This window comes from Cynocephalus volans, chromosome 2, assembly GCF_027409185.1.
Source record: "Cynocephalus volans isolate mCynVol1 chromosome 2, mCynVol1.pri, whole genome shotgun sequence".
Taxonomy (NCBI): Eukaryota; Metazoa; Chordata; class Mammalia; order Dermoptera; family Cynocephalidae; genus Cynocephalus; species Cynocephalus volans.
In genome coordinates, this window is record NC_084461.1 from 167,781,126 (window position 1) to 167,802,041 (window position 20,916).

At 36.9% G+C, this 20,916-nt stretch overlaps 1 protein-coding gene across 1 annotated transcript in view; it reads right to left on the bottom strand.

Moving 5' to 3' along the window:
• Nucleotides 1-805: 805 nt before the first annotated feature.
• ESCO2 (establishment of sister chromatid cohesion N-acetyltransferase 2) overlaps nucleotides 806-20,916 on the bottom strand; it is a 35,580-nt gene continuing 15,469 nt past the window's right edge. The window contains exons 5-10 of the mRNA XM_063083156.1: nucleotides 20,413-20,539; nucleotides 19,042-19,173; nucleotides 18,009-18,098; nucleotides 17,238-17,381; nucleotides 12,553-12,728; nucleotides 806-938 (exon numbers count right to left, since the gene is read on the bottom strand). Coding sequence (XP_062939226.1) covers nucleotides 806-938; nucleotides 12,553-12,728; nucleotides 17,238-17,381; nucleotides 18,009-18,098; nucleotides 19,042-19,173; nucleotides 20,413-20,539 — 802 coding nt within the window. The remainder of the gene's footprint in view (nucleotides 939-12,552; nucleotides 12,729-17,237; nucleotides 17,382-18,008; nucleotides 18,099-19,041; nucleotides 19,174-20,412; nucleotides 20,540-20,916) is intronic.

Consider the following 20,916-nt stretch of genomic DNA (forward strand, 5'->3'; position numbering starts at 1 on the left):
ATGAATTATCTAATCCAATAGGCATCCATGTTGTTAATGACATCAATCACAAGTAACGAGTTCCTTAAAGCAGCACTACCAGCATTTTCACACAGCAAAAATCAATGAAATGACAATAGTGCAATTACTAAGTATAATTTTAATGAGATCTGATGACGGGTGTGCATTTGATTAATTTGATTTTCAAAAGATTAACAGTAAGCTATAGAATTCTGCCCTACATAAATGCATGTGAGATATCTTACTCATTCTTTACCATCTTTTCTTGTTACAAATTAGAAATTCAAAACACTTCCTAAATATATTCAAACTGCAATGCTACAGACAGTACCTATAAAGTGAGAACTTTGGATACAGAATTCAGGAATTACTTTTGAAAAGCTAGGCATGAAAATTATGTGCCTGGGTTTAAATTTGCCTCTTTGTTTCTGATGAGGCATGAGATTATCCTAGTCAAATTGTGCTTTATAAAAAAGAAGTGGTCACATTCTGTAGAAAACCACCTTGTTTTGTCAATGTTCTTATGTAGGAGGCAAGTAATTTTCCACTTATAGCTACAAAGTTTCATAAGATTCGGAGTACTAATCAGTACATTATCCAAAGATTTCTCCTTTTATTGAATCCCCAGATAATTTTCAACATATTTATCCCTGACTTTTCAACTCATAAGGAACAAAACTGTGGTGGGTGTGTGTGTGAGAATCAGTATTTTTTTATTTTGATATTTATTAAATAGTTTGTATTGTCTAATAAGGAGCTGTCTGAAGTTATCCACATAGTAACTGTTTTATGGTTGAAATCAGGTTTAACTATTAAAATTGTATACAAGGAAATTAGGGGTGTTGCAGTACTTGGTTGCAAATAACTTGCCATCTGGTGTTGGGTCAGAAAATGCTATTTCATCAGTGCTGAGAAAACAGCCAAACATGAAGCAATTCCTGAAAAAGAGGAAAAGATGATTTAACAATGGATCCAACTTAAAATTCTGATTAAACATGAGCACAATTTTAAAAAATCAATATTAATTCCAATAAGTGATAAAATGTTTAGATTTTAGAGATAAAATTCTAATAATATCATTTCAGATAAGAAAACCAAGGAAGATCCAGAAAAAATTCTGCTGAGAGGCAAAGGGAACCATACTAACCATCCAGCTGACTCTAGGCTATCCATACTAATGAGCAACTAATATAAGATCATACTGTTAATTAAAATCCACAGATAATTAAGATAAAAAAAATCACCAGTTTTAACCAATAAATATATTCTTAATTAAAACATACACTCAGAGCTTTAAGAAGGCAAAAACTAATCTGCATTTTGACTGCACCTTTCCTTGATCCTACTCACTCAACTAGGATTAAAAGTAATAAAATGGTGAAAAGAGCATAACAAAACTGAGAGATATTCTATAAAATAACTGGCCTGAACTCTTCAAATTGCTCAATATCAAAAGACAAAGAAAGGTTGAAAAACTGTTCCACATTAAAGAGGGTGAAGACTAAAGAGATGTGACAACTAAATGTAGTATGTCATCCTGCAGGGAAAAAAAAAAAATGCCATTAAGACCACTTGAGACAAATGACAAAAGTGAAACATGGACTATTGATTAGATAAAAGCTTTGTATCAATATTAAATTTCCTGAAGTTGACAACTATACTGTGGTTAACAGAATATTCTTGTTCTTAAGAAATATACACTGAAGCATGAGGGGTAAAGGGGCATAATGTATGTAACATACTTTTAAATAATTCAGGAAGAAAATGTATCTATACATAGAATGGTAAAGCCAAAGTCGTAAAGTGTTGAACTTAATGAAACTGGGCAAAAGTACATGGGAGTTCTTTTTACTATTCTTGCTACTTTTTTGTAAGATTAAAATGATTTCAGATAAAAAATTTAAGGAATTGGATTCAATTAGAGGTCAAGATGTAAGCTTCTAGTACTTACTCTAATTGAATACAGTTTATTGCTAAACTTATTGGAATCTGAAGCAAATGTTTGTTTAAATAGTTGTTACTATCTTTATAAGTGTTATTAACAATAGAAATACTAGACCAGAGTGTTTGAGTCCTAACTTTGCCCTTTTAGTAGTTCATTAGTGTGAATCTGTACAAATAATCCTGAGTGTCAGCTGCTTCCCATGTAAAACAACTAGGAATTATACTCTACTGCTGTGAGACTGCTGTGAAGACTCAAACATACATTACCTATACGGACAAGAGAGAATTCAGCCTAAGGCTCTGCATGTACAGGATAGCTATCAATTACGTTATCTGTATCTTCAACTCAGATATGTGAGAAAAGACTTTCATTCATTTCAAATGAATTTTATTTTATTTTATTTTTAAAAATTATTTATTTATTTATTTTTCTTAATTTTATTTTGTCGATATACAATGTGGTTGACTATTGTGGCCCATTACCGAAACCTCCCTCCCTCCTCCCTCCCAGCAATGTCCTTTCTGTTTGCTTGTCAACTTCAAGGAATTATAGTTCTTATGTCTCCCCCCCAACCCCCATTTTTTTTTTTTGTGTGTGTGTGTGTGTGTGTGTGTGTGTGAATTTATTTATTTATTATTAGCTCCCACCAATAAGTGAGAACATGTGGTATTTCTCTTTCTGTGCCTGACTTGTTTCACTTAATATAATTCTCTCAAGGTCCATCCATGTTGTTGCAAATGGCAGTATTTCATTCGTTTTTATAGCTGAGTAGTATTCCATTGTGTAGATATACCACATATTCCGTATCCACTCATCTGATGATGGACATTTGGGTTGGTTCCAACTCTTGGCTATTGTAAAGAGTGCTGTGATGAACATTGGGGAATAGGTATACCTTCGACTTGATGATTTCCATTCCTCTGGGTATATTCCCAGCAGTGGGATAGCTGGGTCATAAGGCAGATCTAGCTGCAATTGTTTGAGGAACCTCCATACCATCTTCCATAGAGGCTGCACCATTTTGCAGTCCCACCAACAATGTATGAGAGTTCCTTTTTCTCCGCAACCTGGCCAGCATTTATCGTTCAGTCTTGGATTTTAGCCATCCTAACTGGGGTGAGATGGTATCTCAGTGTGGTTTTGATTTGCATTTCCCGGATGCTGAGTGATGTTGAGAATTTTTTCATATGTCTGTTGGCCATTTGTATATCTTCCTTAGAGAAATGCCTACTTAGCTCTTTTGCCCATTTTTAACTGGGTTGCTTGTTTTTTTCTTGTAAAGTTGTTTGAGTTCCTTGTATATTCTGGATATTAATCCTTTGTCAGATGTATATTTTGCAAATATTTTCTCCCACTCTGTTGGTTGTCTTTTAACTCTGTTAATTGTTTCTTTTGCTGTGCAGAAGCTCATTAGTTTGATATAATCCCATTTATTTATTTTTCCTTTGGTTGCCCGTGCTTTTGGGGTTGTATTCATGAAGTCTCTGTTCAGTCCTATTTCCTAAAGTGTCTCTCCTATGTTTTCTTTAAGAAGTTTTATTGTTTCAGGGTGTATATTTAATTCTTTAATCCATTTTGAGTTGACTTCAGTGTATGGTGAAAGGTATGGGTCAAGTTTCATTCTCCTGCATATGGATACCCAGTTCTCCCAGCACCATTTGCTGAAGAGGCAGTCTCTTCCCCAGTGTATAGGCTTGGTGCCTTTGTCAAAGATCAGATAGCTGTAGGTGTGTGGGTTGATTTCTGGATTCTCTATCCTATTCCATTGATCAGTGTGTCTGTTTTTATGCCAGTACCACACTGTTTTGGTTACTATAGCTTTGCAGTATAGCTTAAAGTCAGGTAGTGTTATGCCTCCAGCTTTATTTTTTTTGCTCAGCGTTGCTTTGGCTATGCGTGGTCTTTTGTTATTCCATATAAATGTCTGGATAGTTCTTTCCATTTCTGAGACAAATGTCATTGGAATTTTGATGGGGATTGCATTAAATTTGTATATCACTTTGGGTAGTATGGACATTTTCACTATGTTGATTCTTCCAATCCAAGAGCATGGGATATCTTTCCATCTTCTTGTATCCTCTCTAATTTCTCTCAGCAGTGGTTTGTAGTTCTCATTACAGAGATTTTTCACATCCTTGGTTAACTCAATTCCTAAGTATTTTATTTTTTTGGTGGCTATTGTAAATGGGCAGGCTTTCTTGATTTCTCGTTCTGCATGTTCACTATTGGAGAATAGAAAAGCTACTGATTTTTGTGTGTTGATTTTGTATCCTGCTACTGTGCTGAAATCATTTATCAATTCCAAGAGTTTTTTTGTAGAGGTTTTAGGCTGTTCGATATATAGGATCATGTCATCTGCAAACAGGGACAGTTTGACTTCATCTTTTCCAGTCTGGATGCCCTTTATTTCCTTCTCTTCTCTGATTGCTCTGGCTAGTACTTCCAACACTATGTTGAATAGGAGTGGTGAGAGTGGGCATCCTTGTCTAGTTCCTGTTCTTAAAGGAAAAGCTTTCAGCTTTTCCCCATTCAGGATGATATTGGCAGTGGGTTTGGCATATATGGCTTTAATTATGTTGAGATACTTTCCCTCTATACCTAACTTATAGAGGGTCTTTGTCATGAATGAGTGCTGAACTTTATCAAATGCTTTTTCAGCATCTATAGAGATGATCATATGGTCCTTGTGTTTGATTTTATTAATATGGTGTATCACATTTATTGATTTGCGCATGTTGAACCAACCTTGCATCCCTAGGATGAATCCCACTTGATCGTGGTGAATAATTTTACGTTTGTGTTGCTGTATTCTGTTTGCTAGTATTTTAGTGAGGATTTTTGCATCTATATTCATCAAGGATATCGGCCTGTAGTTTTCTTTTTTGGTTATATCTTTACCTGGTTTGGGTATCAGGATGATGTTTGCGTCATAGAAAGAGTTCGGGAGACTTGCGTCTATTTCAATCTTTTGGAATAGTTTGTAAAGAATCGGTGTTAATTCCTGTTTGAATGTTTGGTAAAATTCTGCTGTGAATCCATCTGGTCCTGGGCTTTTCTTTGTTGGGAGCCTTCTGATAACAGCTTCAATCTCCTTTATTGTTATTGGTCTGTTCAGATTTCTACATCTTCATGGCTCAGTTTTGGGAGCTTGTGTGTGTCTAGAAATTTATCCATTTCCTCCAGATTTTCAAACTTGTTGGCATATAGTTGTTTATAGTAGTCTCGAATGATTCCTTGTATTTCAGATGCATCAGTTGTAATATTGCCTTTTTCATTTCTAAGTTTTGTTATTTGAATCTTCTCTCTTCTTTTTTTTGTTAGCCATGCTAATGGTTTGTCAATTTTATTTATCTTTTCAAAAAACCAACTTTTTGATTCATTGATCTTTTGTATTGTTTTTTTGGTTTCAATTTCATTAAGTTCTGCTCTGATCTTAATGATTTCTTTCCGTCTGCTAACTTTAGGTTTGGATTGTTCTTGTTTATCCAAATCTTTAAGGTGAAGTGTTAGGTTGTTCACTTGCCATCTTTCCATTCTTCTGAGGTGAGCATTTAATGCAATAAATTTCCCTCTTAATACTGCTTTTGCAGTATCCCACAGGTTTTGGTATGATGTATCATTATTTTCATTAGTTTCAATAAATTTTTTGATTTCCTGCTTGATTTCTTCTTGGACCCATATGTCATGAAGTAGAATGCTGTTTAATTTCCATGTGTTTGTATAGTTTCCAGAATTTCGTTTGTTATTGATTTCTAGTTTTAATCCATTATGGTCTGAGAAAATACATTGGATAATTCCAATTTTTTTGAATTTGTTGAGACTTGATTTGTGACCTAATATGTGATCTATCCTGGAGAATGATCCATGTGCTGATGAGAAGAATGAATATTCTGAGGTTGTTGGGTGGAATGTTCTGTAGATATCTGCCATGTCCAATTGGTCTAGAGTATTGTTTAGATCTTGTGTTTCTCTGATGATTCTTTGCCTAGATGATCTGTCCAATATTGACAGTGGGGTGTTCAGGTCCCCTGCTATTATGGTATTAGTGTCTATTTCCTTCTTTAGGTCTAATAGAGTTTGTTTTATAAATCTGGCTGCTCCAACATTGGGTGCGTACATATTTATGATTGTTATGTCTTCTTGATGGATCAGTCCTTTTATCATTATGTAGTGTCCCTCATTGTCTCTTTTTATGGTTTTTAGTTTAAAGTCTACTTTGTCCGATATAAGAATAGCTACTCCAGCTCGTTTTTCTTTTCTGTTTGCATGGTAAATCTTTTTCCATCCTTTCACTCTTAGTCTATGTGAGTCTTTATGGGTGAGGTGGGTCTCTTGAAGGCAGCATATAGTTGGGTGCTCCTTTTTAATCCAGTCAGCCAGTCTGTGTCTTTTGATTGGGGAATTTAAGCCTTTTACATTAAGAGTTGTTATTGGATAGTGTTGATTTATTCCTAGCATTTTGTTGATTCTTGTCCTAGGTGTCTTTCGTTCCTTGCTTTCTGATTTGCTGTTTGGTTTCTGTGTTTGTTGGTTCCTTAGGTTGTAGATAGCCTTTTTGTTTGTTTGTTTTGTCTTCATGAATGCCATTTTTATTATAATAGTGGGTTTAGGTTTTTCTTGGGTTTTTATGGCAGTGGTAGTTATTTTTCAGGAACCAAACCCAGTACTCCCTTGAGAATTTCTTGTAAGGGTTGTCATGTGCTGGTGAACTCCCGCAGTTTTTGTTTGTCTGAAAATATACTATTTGCCCTTCATTTAGGAAGGATAGCTTTGCAGGGTAGAGTATTCTTGGCTGACAATCTCTGTCTTTTAGTATTTTGAATATATCATCCCATTCCTTTCTGGCTTTTAGGTTTTGTGATGAAAAGTCTGATGTTAGCCTGATTGGGGCTCTCTTATAGGTGATTTGACGCTTCTCTCTTGCAGCTTTTTAGATTCTCTTTTTGTCTTTGAGTTTTGCCCATTTGACTATAACATGTCTTGGAGAAGACCTTTTTGGGTTGAATACGTTTGGAGATCGTTGAGCTTCCTGGATCTGAAGATCTGTGATTTTTCCTATACCTGGGAAGTTTTCTGCCACTATTTTGTTGAATATATTTTCAATGCAATCTCCTTTTTCCTCCCCTTCTGGAATACCCATGACTCGGTTATTTGAGCGCTTAAGGTTGTCTGATATCTCTCTCAGATTTTCTTCAATGCCTTTGATTCTTTTTTCTTTTTTTTTGTCTGCTTGTGTTATTTCAAACAGCCCATCTTCAAGTTCAGAGGTTCTCTCTTCAACTTCCACAAGTCTGTTGGTTAAGCTCTCCACTGTGTTTTTTATTTCGCTGAATAACTTCTTCAGTTCAGCAAGTTCTGCTTTGTTTTTCAGTGCATTGATTTCCTTGTACATTTCATCTTTCAGGTCCTGTATACTTTTCCTCATTTCATCATGATGTCTAGCTGAGTTTTCTTGTATCTCATTCAGTTTCCTTAGAATTATTACTCGAAATTCCTTGTCCGTCATTTCAAGGGCTTCTTATTCTATAGGATCTAGAGCTTGAGATTTATTATCTTTTGGTGGTGTACTTTCTTGATTTTCGTATTTCTGGTATCTTTTCTTTGATGTTTATTCATTGTGGCAGGGGGTTTCACAGTCCACAGGTTTGACACTATTGACTAAGATGTTGCTGTGGTTGCCAATTTGGTATGCTACCTCAGTGACTCCCTGTTCTGTGCGCTCTGGTCTGGGCTGCTGGGATGCACCGAGGCACCGCAGAACATGTGGTCTCTGAAGAGCTTCCCCTTCCCCTGCAGGATGTCTCACTGCTCTGTGTGAGCTAGGCCCGGCTTGGGATGGAGCTGGGTGGCAGTGGTGAAGCCTACCTGCTGCTGGATTGAGCGGCAGCAGCGTGGACCCTGTGGAGTTCCCGCCACCCCTGCAGGAGGTCTCCCCGCTCTGTGCGCACTGGGCTGGGCTGGGAATGAAGCTGGGTGGCGGAGGTGAAGCCTACCTGTTGGATCACGCAGTTGCGCCCCGCAGGGCGTGTGGTCTCCGTGGAGCTTCTGCCTCTCTCCCACTGGACGTCTCCCTGTCTCGGCCACGGGTTGATTCGCTTCCAGCTCCAGGGATGGGCGGGTGGGGGCGGGGGGTCAGAAGCTGTGGTCACCACTGCTGCCCGGGGTGACACACGCTGGCTCAGGCCTCCATGTTTCCACGTCTGCGGCTGCGGCGCACCCGCCGGTCGCTCGTGCAGATTGGGGGAAGATTCCCAATTCTCGGCAGGGTAAAGACACCCTTTCGAAGCCCGAAGCCGTTCCTTTGCACCAATTCTGCTACAGCTGCATCTGGCGTGGGCCTCAGGCTGCTTCTACTTGTGGCGGAAAAGCGGCAGGCAGCTCTCCCGCCATCTTGACCAGGACCTCCAGGACCCAGCTCCGATCTGCGGGCTCCGATCCGCTGGGCTCGGACTCTGGGGACCCGCGCCCTGCGCTCCGGCTGCACCCGGGGTCCAGAAATTTATTTAATGAGAATGGATCGCAGGTTTCCACAGGTCCTTCCACTGCTACTAAGAAGATAGCCATGAACCTTGGGTCCCTTTTTTCAGTAGTTAACGGTCACCCTCACCGGTGAAGCTGCGGCACAGAGAGTAGCTCGGGGCTCTCATTCCGGAGGCCGCGGTCCGGAGTGACCTGCCGCGCAGTTTCAGAGGCTGGGAAGTCCACAGTGCAGGGAACACATCTGGTGAGGGTCTTGGTGGTGGCAACAGTGACCCAGGGATCTCACATGGCAGAAATGGCGGAGCAGGGGTGGAGGAGGCAATGAATGAGTTTTATATCTCTCCTTTGAAGGGAACTTAATTTTTGTTCATTATTGCTTATAGGTAACCTATTCTCTTACTACTCAAAGTATGACCAGCAACAGTGAACATCACCTGGGAGCTTATTAGAAATGCAGATTCTCAGACCAAATCCCAGACCGACTGAATCACAACCTGCAATTTAATAAGATTCCCAGATAATTCACATGCACTTTCAGACTGGAGAAGTACTGGACTGGTGGAACTAGGTTAGATACTGGTATTCCTCATACCAAATTTATGTATCAATATAAAACGCAGATAATAGAGGTACTTCATAACTATCAAATAAAAATATTTATAAGACACCAATTTTTCTCACTGATATCCTTTGTAAGTATATGAGGATGACTAGGATTATAGCCCCAAAATGGATCCCCATGGTGGTCTTGGTATTCATTCTTAAAAGTAGCATAGAACTCACAAGGCTTAAATAATGCTATTCATAGTGTGGTCACTAGTTTATAATCTGTTATCTGTCCACAATGAGATATATGTACAGAGGTTGAGAGAATAAGTGCCTTGAAACTCATTTAACCAAGATTAGTAAGACTCCCCTTTAAAAATGCACAACTGAGAATGCACTTGCAGGTTTCGGTCCAGATAGAGGAATAGACGGTCCCCAGCGTCACTCTCTCCCACAAATCAATGAATTTACAACAATAAAAGTGTACCATCAGCCAAGCTGGGGCCGCTGGAGCTCAGGTGAAGAGGAGGAGAGACCTATGGAGTTCATGAAGGTGGGAGAAACCATGATGAGAGAAAGAAAAAACTGCTCTCAGTGTTTTGTGCCACGGCTGATTTAATGCTGGAGCACAAGGAGCAGGAGCCTGCAGAAGCGGCAGCTGTGCCCTTTAGATGGAGTTACTTGGAGGCAGAAGGGGAGAAGAGGACTTTGGTGGCCCCCAAGGCAGCAACACCACTAATAGGGTTCCCGTGGACCCATGCAGGAGCAAGGAGCCAGAACAGCTGCAAAAGGGGAGCCATTCAGAGGCCGGTAAGTCAACGCAAGGGACTGGCACAGGGCCTGTCCCAAGGGAAGTGTTTGGAGCACGGGTAGTGGAGGAGATGGACCCACCGGGAGAACAATGGGACACAGCAAGGACAGCCGATCCACTCTCCAGTCAGAGCAGGACCACTCAGAGGAGACTGGTCAGGAATGCAGAATTGCATGGGGTGCAGTTTGATGAAAAAACTCAGGCCCAGATCAGAGTTTCTATGCAACCCTGGTGCACCGAGTATCTGGAGAGCTGGAAGCACCTCCCACAAGGTCAACCATTAAACCCTGAGCTGCACAAAACGCCTTCCCTAGGGAAACAGCAGTAAAGCAGCAATTTAGCTCAACCACACAGCTCAAGTACTGGTTCCCACAGCAAGTTCCCCCATGTTAGAAGTAAGCAAAGAATAAAAAATTAGTTCCGACCCAGGCACACCACCAGCGCCTCAGGGCCCACCAGGGGACATGAGGCATGGAGTCAGGGGCAGGATCCTTGCCCACAACCACTCACACCACCAGCACTTTGGGGCCCCACCCAGGAACCTGAGAATTGGAGCCGGGGACTGGATGCCACTCCTACATCCAGGCACAACACCAAAGTCTTGGGGCTTGCCCAGGGACCTGGGGCTAGCAGCCGGGGACAGGATCCCCCTCCCACAACCAGGCATCCGTTGCCAGTGTAGCTGGGGATTGGACTCTCTCCACAACCAGGCACATTGCCAGCACCAAGAAGCATTCCAAAAACATCTCCTCCACGTGGGTGGCCCACCACAGCCACCATGAAAACCATGGCTGCCATGAAGGTGGCTAGATGCCACAACTGCCACGCAGATGGTCTGCCAGCCACTGGAGTGCAATGACACAAGGAGAGTCACCAGCAGAGATAAAGAAAGGAGGAGGATGTCTCTCTCCACAGAGCCCATTTCATAGTGATCATGCGTCTCAGCATTGGACAGATCATTTGGGCAGCAAATCAACAGAGTAACCGTATTCTTTCAGAGGGAGAGAAGAAATCTAGGGTGATTAGAGGGGGGAGGGGAAGGGAAAGGGGGATGAGGAGAGATTGGACAAGGGGCATAAAGAATAATTACAATTTGTAACAATAAATATGATAGTAATATTGATTTGATCAACATACCTCAATGTTGAACCCCAAAAATACATATAACCAATTTTGATTCAATAAAAATTTAAAAAAAAAAAAAAAGGAAATGCAATTTGCCACCAGTGTTCTAGTGGAATCCATACACACCATTAAGAACTTACTCTGATTTTATCACAGACTGTGCATGGTGGTAATAAAAAGCAGACCCACAAAAAATAATAATAAAATGAAATAAAAAATAAATAAAAATGCACAACTGAGTGGTTTTGTGTATATTCACAAAAATAGTCCAAGCATCACCATTATACAGCGTCAGAACATTTTCATCAACCTTTAGCCATTAGCAGTTGCTCTCCCGTCACCCTTCCTTCAGTCCTTGGAAATTACCAATCTACTTTCTGTTTCTATGGGTTTGCCTGTTCTGGACATTTCATATATATAGAATGATACAATATGGAGTCTTTTGTGACTGGCTTGTTTCAATTAGCTTAATGTTTTCAAGGTTCATCCATGTTGCAGCATGTATCATTACTTCATAATTTTTATGGTGAATAATATCCCATTGTTATTAATGTTTGGATATACCAAATTTTAATTAGCCATTCATCACAGATTGGATTGTTTACCCTTTTTTGGCTATTATGAATAATGCTGCTATGAACCTTCATATACAAGTTTTTGTGTGGAAATGTGCTTTCATTTCTCTTGTGTATATAGTTAAGAGCAGAATTGCTGGGCCACATGATCAGTTTAACTTTTTGAGAAACTGCCACTCTACTCCACAGCAGCTGCACTACTGTACATTCCCACCAGCAGTGTACGAGGGTTCCAGTTTCCTCCACATCCTCACCAGCACATGTGATTTTCCCTTTTTTTGATTACAGTCATCCTAGTGGGTATGAAGTGGCATCTCACTGTGGTGCTGGTTCAGGATTTCCCTGATAGCTAAAGATGTTAAGCACCTTTTTATGTGCTTATTTACCATTTGTATTGCTTCTTTGGAGAAATGTCTATTGAAACCCTTTGCCCATTTTTAAACTGGCTGTCATTTTATTGTTGTAAGCATTCTTTCATATATGCTGGATATAGACCCTTATTAAACAATTTGCAAATATTTTCTCCCATCTGTGGGTTGTCTTGCTAATTCACTATTATGTTTAGTTATATTTAAGAGTTACAGCCAAGCTTTTATTAATTACCTAGTTACACACTGTCAATGAACATGTACAATTTCTGTAATTCTTTCTTTAAACCTATGTTTTGTTTGTATAGATTATATTTACTGAAATGCAATTTTACATCTGTTGAATCTAATAAATTTTGGGCGTCTATTTTCTATTTTTGTTTCGTTTTTCCATTCCATTTTTCTAGCAGTCCATTTTTAAAAAAATTTATTGAAGTGTTGTTCTGTGCCAAATTAAACTAGTCCTTTACAACAGGTAGTTTGCAAAGTGCTGGGCTAGAATGTTTCAGATTTAGAATGTTAAGCCCTAGACTGAGTATAGGTAGCATTTTTTTGCCAGTGCCAATGCTTCCCTTGGTCTGAACTGGATAGTATTTATAAAGAAGTGTCTTCTAGCATCCTCCTGGCTCAGGAGCAGAGAGGCTTTGGAAAAGCTAAGAAACTAAGATTCTGGGTCTAGATCCATTTAATTTTATTTCTTACCTGAGAGTATCTACCAGTCGTCTTGCAATGCGCTTTCTTCTCTTCAATCTGAAAACCCAGATTCTACTTATCCCACAGACTGCAGATTCTGGTACATTTGAACATTGCCAAGCCCTATTACATTCCTTAGAGCTTGGGGATTCTGGGCCAGTTGGTTCAGACAGGACACGGAAGGCCTGCAATGATACACAGAATCATTTACAGATAGCAGTACAGACAAGTTCACAGTTCTTTTTAAAAAACATTCCTTAAACAAACCTTAAGTATCTAAAATTAACCTTATATGTCCATGAAAAATATTAAAATTCTTTGATATTTCTTGAATTCTTATCCACTTATAGTCACAAAATGCTTAAGAAATACTAGTGGTGTTGAGAAATTCCCACATCATAGTGCATTCTATACCATTATAAAACCTTCTTCTTTTATTGTTTAAAAAAAATTGTAAAAATCAATTTACACAGAGACTGAAAGTGAGGGGATGCAAAAAGATATTCCATGCAAATGGAAACCAAAAGAGAGTGGGGGGTACCTACACTTTGTATATCAGACAAAATAGATTTTAAGTCAGAAACCATCACAAGGCACAAGGAAGATCATTATATAATGATAAAGGGGTTGATTTATCAAGAGGATAAAACCATTGTAAATATATATACACCCAACACTGGAGCACCTATATATATAAACAAAGTATTAACAGAACTGAAAGGAGAAATAGACAGCAATACAATAATAGTAGGGGACTTCAATACATCGCTTTCAACAGTGTATACATGATCCAGACAGAAAAATCAATAAAGAAAAATTGAACTACACTTTAGACCAAATGGACTTAGATACATATAGAACATTCCATCCAACAGAAGCAGAATACATATTCTTCTCAAGTGTACAACATTCTCCAGGATAGATCATATGTTAGACCACAACTTTTAACAAATTTAAGACAGAAATCACATCGAGTATCTTTTCCAACCACAATAGTATGAAGCTAGAAATCAGTAACAGAAGGAAAGCTGGAAAATTGACAAATATGTGGGAATTAAACAACACGCTCCCGAATAACCAATGAGTCAAAGAAGAAATTAAAAGAAAAATCAACAAATATCTTGAGAAAAATGAAAATGGAAACACAACATATACCAAAACCAATAGGATGCAGTGAAAGTAGTTATAAGAGGGAAGTTTATAGTGATAAATAAAGAATAAAGATCTCAAATAAATGATGTAACATTATATCTCAGGTAGAAAAAAGAAGAAATTAAGTCCAAAGTTAGTAGAAAGAAGCAAATCACAAAGATCAAAAATAAATAAAACGAAGACTAGAAAAATAGAAAAGTTCAACAAAACTAGAAGTTGGTTTTCTGAAAAGATAAACAAAACTGAAAAACCTTTAACTAGACTGAGACAAATAAAATCAGAAACAAAAGAGGAAACATTACAACTAATACCTGAAATACAATGGATTCCAAAAGACTACTATGAACAATTATTATGTCAACAAATTGGATAACCTAGAATGAATAAATTCCAAAAAACACACAACCGACTGAGACTGAATCATAAAGAAATAGAAAATCTGAACAGACCAATAACAAGTAAGGAGACTGAATCGGTAATAAAAAATCTCACATCAAAGAAAAGCTCTGGACCTGATGTTTTCACTTTTGAATTCTAACAAACATTTAAAGAACCAACACCAATACTTCTTAAATTCTACCAATAAATGGAAGAGAAGAGAATACTTCCAAATATATTTTAGAAGGCCAGCATTACCCCAATACAAAAGTCAGATAAGGACACTATGAGAAAAGAAAACTGCAGGCCAACATCTCTGAAGAACACAGATGCAAAAAATCCTCAACAAAATATTAGCAAACTGAATTCAATAGCACATGAAAGGGAACATTCACCGTGATCAAATGCGATTTATCCCTGGAATGCAAGCTTGGTTCAACGCAGCCAATGGAAAAACAAAACCATATGATCATTTCAGATACAAAAAAGGCATTTGACAAAATTCAATATCGTTTCATGATAAAAACTTTCAACAAATTAGGTATAAAAGGAATGTACCTCAATACAATAAAGGCCATATATCAACAAGCCCACAGATAATATACTCAGCAGTGAAAAGTTGAAAGCTTTTCCTCTGGGATCAGAGACAAGAAAAGGCTTACTCTCACCACTTCTACTGAACATAGTACTAGAAGTCCTTGCCAGAGCAATTAAACAGCAAAAAGAAATAAAGGCATCCAAATTGTAAAGGAAGAAGTTAAATTGTCTCTGCAGTAGAGAAAACCCTAAAGACTCCACCAAAAAACTTAGGATAAATTTATTCAGTGAAGTTGCAGGATACAAAATCAACATACAAAAATCAGTAGCATTTCCATATATGAACAACAAACTAGCCCAAAAAAGAAATCAAGAAAACAATTTCATTTACAATTGCACTAAAAAAAAAAAAGTTAGAAATAAATCTAACCAAGGAGGTTAAAAATGTGTTGTACACTGAAGCCTATAAAACACTGATGAAAGAAAGTGGAGATGACCCATAAATGGAAAGATATTCCATGTTCACGGACTGGAATAATTAATATTGATAAAATGCCTTTATTACCCAAAGCAATCTACATATACAATACAATCTCTATCAAAATTTCGATGTCATTTTTCACAGAAATAGAAAAAAAATCCTAAAATTCCTATTGAGTGATAAAAGACCACAAATAACCAAAGCAATATAGAGCAAAAAGATCAAAGCTAGAGGCATCACACTCCCAGATCTCAAAATACACTACAGAAAGATATAGTAATCAAAACAGCATGGTAATGGCATAAAAGCAGACACATTAAATAATGGAACAGAATAGAGAATAAATCCAGGCATTTAAGATCAACTGACCTTCCACAAAGATACCAAGAACAAATAATGGGAAAAGGACAATCTGCAATAAATGGTGCTGGGAAAAATGGATATCCATATAGAAGAATGAAACTGGACCCTTGTCTAAAGATCAACTCAAAATGTATTAAAAACTTAAATGTAAGACCTGAAACTGTAAAAATACTATGTGAAAATAGGGAAGAAGCTTCTTGGCAATGATTTTTTTTTGACATGACTCCAAAAGCATAGGCATTAAAAGCAAAAATAGACCAATGGAACTGCATCAAAGTAAAAAGCTTCCACATAACAAAGGAATCAATTAACAGAGTGAAGAGAAAATCTAAGGATTGCGAGAAAATATTTGTAAATCACAGATCTGATAAGGGGTAATATCCAAAATATATAACGAACTCAAACAATTCTATAGCAATAATACAAATAACCCGATTAAAAAATGGGCAATGAACCTGAACAGACATTTCTCAAAAGACATAGAAATGACCAACAGGTATATGAAAAAATGTTCAACATCACTAATCATTAGGGAAATGCAAATTAAAGCCTCAATGAAATAGTACCTTACACCTATTAAAAACTTTACTATAAAAATAGAACTACCATATAATTTAGCAATTCCAATTCTGGATATATATCCAAAGAAAATAAAATCAGTATGTCAAAGAGATATCTGCACTTCCATGTTCAAAGCAGCATTATACAACAGTCAAGATATGGAATCAACCTAAGTGTCTATTGATGGCTCAATGAATAAAGAACATGTGATATGTATACACAATGGAATTGTATTCAGCCTTTAAAAAGAAGGAAATCCTGTTATTTGCAACAACATAGATGAATTTGGAGGACATTATGCTGAGTGAAACCAGACAGGCACAGAGAGACAAATAAGTACTGCATGATCTCACTTATACATGAAATCTAAAAACTTGAACTCAGAGAAGCAGAGAATAGAATGGTGGTTGCCAGGGGCTGGGAGGTGGATGATGGGAGAAAATGTGGAAATGTTAGTCAAAGGGTACAAAGTTTCAATCAGCCAGAATGAATAAGTTCTGTAGATCTATTGTACAGCATGGTGACTATAGATTATGCATATGTACTTGAAAATTGCTGACTGAGTAGTTAACATTCTCATCACAAAAAATTGTTAAGTATATGAATGAGATAGTGAATATACTAGTTAGGTTGATTTAGTCGTTTTAAAATGTATACATATATCAAAACATCACACAGTATACCATAAATATATGCAATTTTTATTTGTCAATTATACCTTAATAAAGCTGAGGGGAGAAAAAAAGAAAGAAAAAGCCAAATTGGTCACTTCTACTGCCAATAATACAAACCAGTTGATTTTCTCTCCAACTTCTAATAACATAAAGAGAGACTATATATGTCTTCCCAAACATTGCTAATTAGTACCTAAATTAGGTTCTAATTAAGGACTAAGTATTGATTATTTTGTCAAGTATATTTACCTTCACCAAGCCATGTGTTTACTAATTTGAATCTATAGATCTGCTTATTTAAAATCATTATCTTTTATAGCCCAGAAATGGGAATGACTACATGAACATAAGACTGGCTTACATATCCTTCTTATGTAAGGCAAAATACAATTAATAGAAATGAGTTCAATTATCCATATCATCAAGGATATTTTAGAAGGAAAAAAAGTCATTAATGGTAGCAAGCGTAAATGCTTATTGAGACTTTCCCAACTTCTCTTTATTCTGTTCACAAATCATGCCAATAATTTAAAAGACATATACCATACCTGTTTGATGGGCTCTGCAATTAAACACCCAACTACTCTTTTTTCATCAGATATAAAGAGAAAAGTTTTGGTTTTGTTTGGATATCTGAGAACAACTTGCTGGAAGCCCAATTCATTATCAACAAGTTCTTGGACATCTTCTACCTAACGATGATAAAACCCAAAGAGGTGAATTTGTTTTAAAAAGCACAATAGAAACTATATACACTTATATATACAAAATATATGATTACTATCATTTTAGCCTCTTTTATCTCTATTTCCTAAATTTACACACTCCCAGAATTATTTCACTATTGATGTATGTATCTACTACTTTGGAAACATAGTTTTAAGAACCTATTTTAAAGATCACTTTCAGCAGAAAGAAATTCAGACACCTCAGAGAGATAAGTAGTACAAAGTGTCAAAACAGATTTCCTTTAGTTTTATTCATTGTTCATGGTGACTGAATATTCCCCAAGAAACACAGGCAACACCAACATAAGAAACAAACTCTGGGGCCATTAATTACTCAATACTGAAAAGCTTACTTTATCTTTACAAATGGAAGATAAAGGTAAAAAATAAGCTGTGGAGCATTATCTGCTTCCTTTAATCTCCAGCTGACACTCCTCTGTCTTGCACTTCTAAGTTTACTTTTTATGAAAGTCATCCTTAGGCATGTACCCAAGTGGATTATCTATCAGCAAAGGTAGTTTATATTTCAACACAGCTTGACTTCTTGGGGGTGGAGGGAGAACAAGGATTGAAAAGATTAACATTCCACACCTTTCTGATAGCATAACTTGGATCGCATGGCAGGACCAAGACGATTTTCCCATCCCAAAACTCTGCTACTACACGTTCTTTCTTCCAGCCCTATCAAAGGAAAAAAAAAGTCAGTTTAATTAGAGAAGAGAAAAAAACCAACATTAAATAATTTGGTCTGGAGAGGACAAAAGGTTAAATAAATGATCTAAAAAAGAGAAGATAAAATCCAACTAAAAGTAACATAGGAAGAGAATTAAAAGATGTCTAAAACAAGATGCCTACCCTCAACGGACTGACACACTATTGGAAGACATGTATACAATCTATTATAAACAAAATAAAGTCAAATGAGAGCCCTTCATACGAATATAGAGAAAGAAAAGCTGAATTATTAGGGTGGGCAAGTGGGGGAGGGGTAGTAGGAGAAGCTGAGGTCCAAGAGAAGGAATCATACTAGAACTATGTTTTAAGAAGTAATTCCGGTAGCATTATGGGAGCCCAGTAAGAAAGTCATTTTAATAAACCAGGCTAAATATATCACAACGGCATAAACTATGGCAATAAAAACAGGAAAAAAGGAATGCATTTGAGTATGAGGTACAGTCATAAAGGTAAGGCTAATGACAGAATGTGTTTGAGTTAAAAAGGTGCCTGATAAAGAGGTGGGACCTCCTCTCAGAAAAGAAAAGCCTGGAGAAGTCATAAAAAGGCTGTTTTTCTAAGGCTATCTATAAAGAAACTACAGCGGGAGTAGGGGGGGCCTCCCCAAGTCTTTGAATTTTGTATCTTGACTGTTCAGCTGTGCTAGAGGTAAGAACACAGGATGTTTACTCAACCAAGAACAATACTCTCTTATATTAGTATTGTAAGTTTGAAACAACATAATTAAAAGTTAAAATCTGAGGCTGTCACTACTGAAAAGTTAAGGACAAGAAAACTGCAGACAATGAAATATTTATGAATATGTAGTTCTTTCCATATTTAATCAAAAGAAATGTCTCTTTTAAAGCAGTTCTGTTAGAACAAACTGAAAAACTATCTTCTGACTTACTGCATATTTGATTCCCTCCACAAATCTGTGGTGATACTGAACATGCCGCATTTCATCTTCAGGGCTGGAAGCAGTATAGATCATGCCACAAGACCTACACACAATAGCCCCAAAATGTTTCTGACCTGCATTCTGTAATTAAAAAAAAAAAAAAAAAAAAAAAAAAAAAGCCAATCCAAATATATCACAAATGGCTCTAAATTAAGTTCATATAACCATTCATTCAAATTTCTCCTTATTTTTCTTTTATGCTGGTTAAAGTGGAATACTAAACAAAAGTCTAATTACTATAACCTCTTCCCCTCCCCCAAAATGAAACGAAATGAGGAGACCTATGAAATGAGGACAATAAATGATGAAAGTCATAGAATTGTCTCTCTGAATGGACAGTATAAAAAACTGAGATGCTTTATTTACTAGATCCATAGTTCTCAGGAATAAGATTAAATCATAAAAATTATAGGTAAGATGAAAAGTGAAACTTCTTTATGAAGCTCTTAATGAAAGACCTAAAAAAGTTGTATTTCAAAGAGGCAGGGCAAAAATTTAAGGACCTCTATATTAATTATCCAGTAGTTTTTCCTTAGGTGGTTAGGAATATTAAATTCCTTATTCTTGAAGAATGTTAAAATTCTTTGCCCCCAAAAGTTGATAAAAAACAAATATAATATATAATAAAAGTTTAGGAAAAGCACATACAAACTCATGAATATAGGGAAGTCAGGAATATTCAATGTCATGACCTATAACTCTCATTCTGTCTCATAAAGCATTGCTTAATGTCATTGAAAATATCAGGTTTAAATTGTCTAATATGAGGATATGTCAAAAAGTTCATGGAAAAACAGAACTAAAAGATAATGCAAATCTTTTCATGAACTTTCTGAAGTACCCTTGCATAGGGGTTTGCAAACTTTTTCTGTAAAGGGCCAGATAGTAAATATTTTAGGCTTTGCAGACCACACATAGTTTGTCACATACTCTCTTCTTTTTTTCCTAACTTTTAAAAATGTAAAAACCATTTTTAGCTCACAGGCCAGGGGATTAGATTTGGCCCATGTCCAGAGTTTGCCAAACCCAGGTCTAATTCAATATAGCTATTCCCATGAACTCTTTTGTTAATCAACAATAGTATTTCTTACTTGTAAGTAACTTATTCATAGGCATTCTACTAAAATACTAGTATTGCCCAATAATATCAGTTCAAAAGTTTACTAACTAGCTTTAAATGTTACCACTACAACAAAACCGGCATTTATAAAACTTGGAATATCTACAAACCTAGCTAACTATGTTAAGAAAATATGTCTGACTTCACGTTCTGTATGTGAGGGCCATGTATAGGAGGAGCTTTGTTTTGAATTTACTCACAATGATGAGTTGGTCTTTTGTTTCTTTATTTGTATCTCTGGTATTAGTATTTTTCTGTGTATTGTTTTGTTTCAGGAAGTTAGCACATATGATGGATCCCACAGAAGACTGTTCTTCAGCTAGAGATCTTGAAATAGAAAATTAATAAATATACGATAATTTTCAAATGCTTGAGGAATTACAATGAAAACACCCATTCGTATACAACATTTAAAAAGCACCTTACAACTTTTAGTGTTTTCTAACCAACAATAGCTTGATGAAGTAACAGGGACAGGAACGATGAGAAACCTGAGGCCCACACAGAGAGGGTCAGTAATTTACTCAAGGTAAAGTAACTAGTGAATTGCAGGGTTAAGACTCAAATCCCAGCCTTCTAACTACAAGTCCAAAGGACTTTCCTCTACTGTATCAGATGCACATAAGTAGAATAACTTTGGAAGCTGACTTCATCCTTAAAAAAGGATCTTTTTTTGTTTGTTTGCTTTACCAAATCTTAGGACA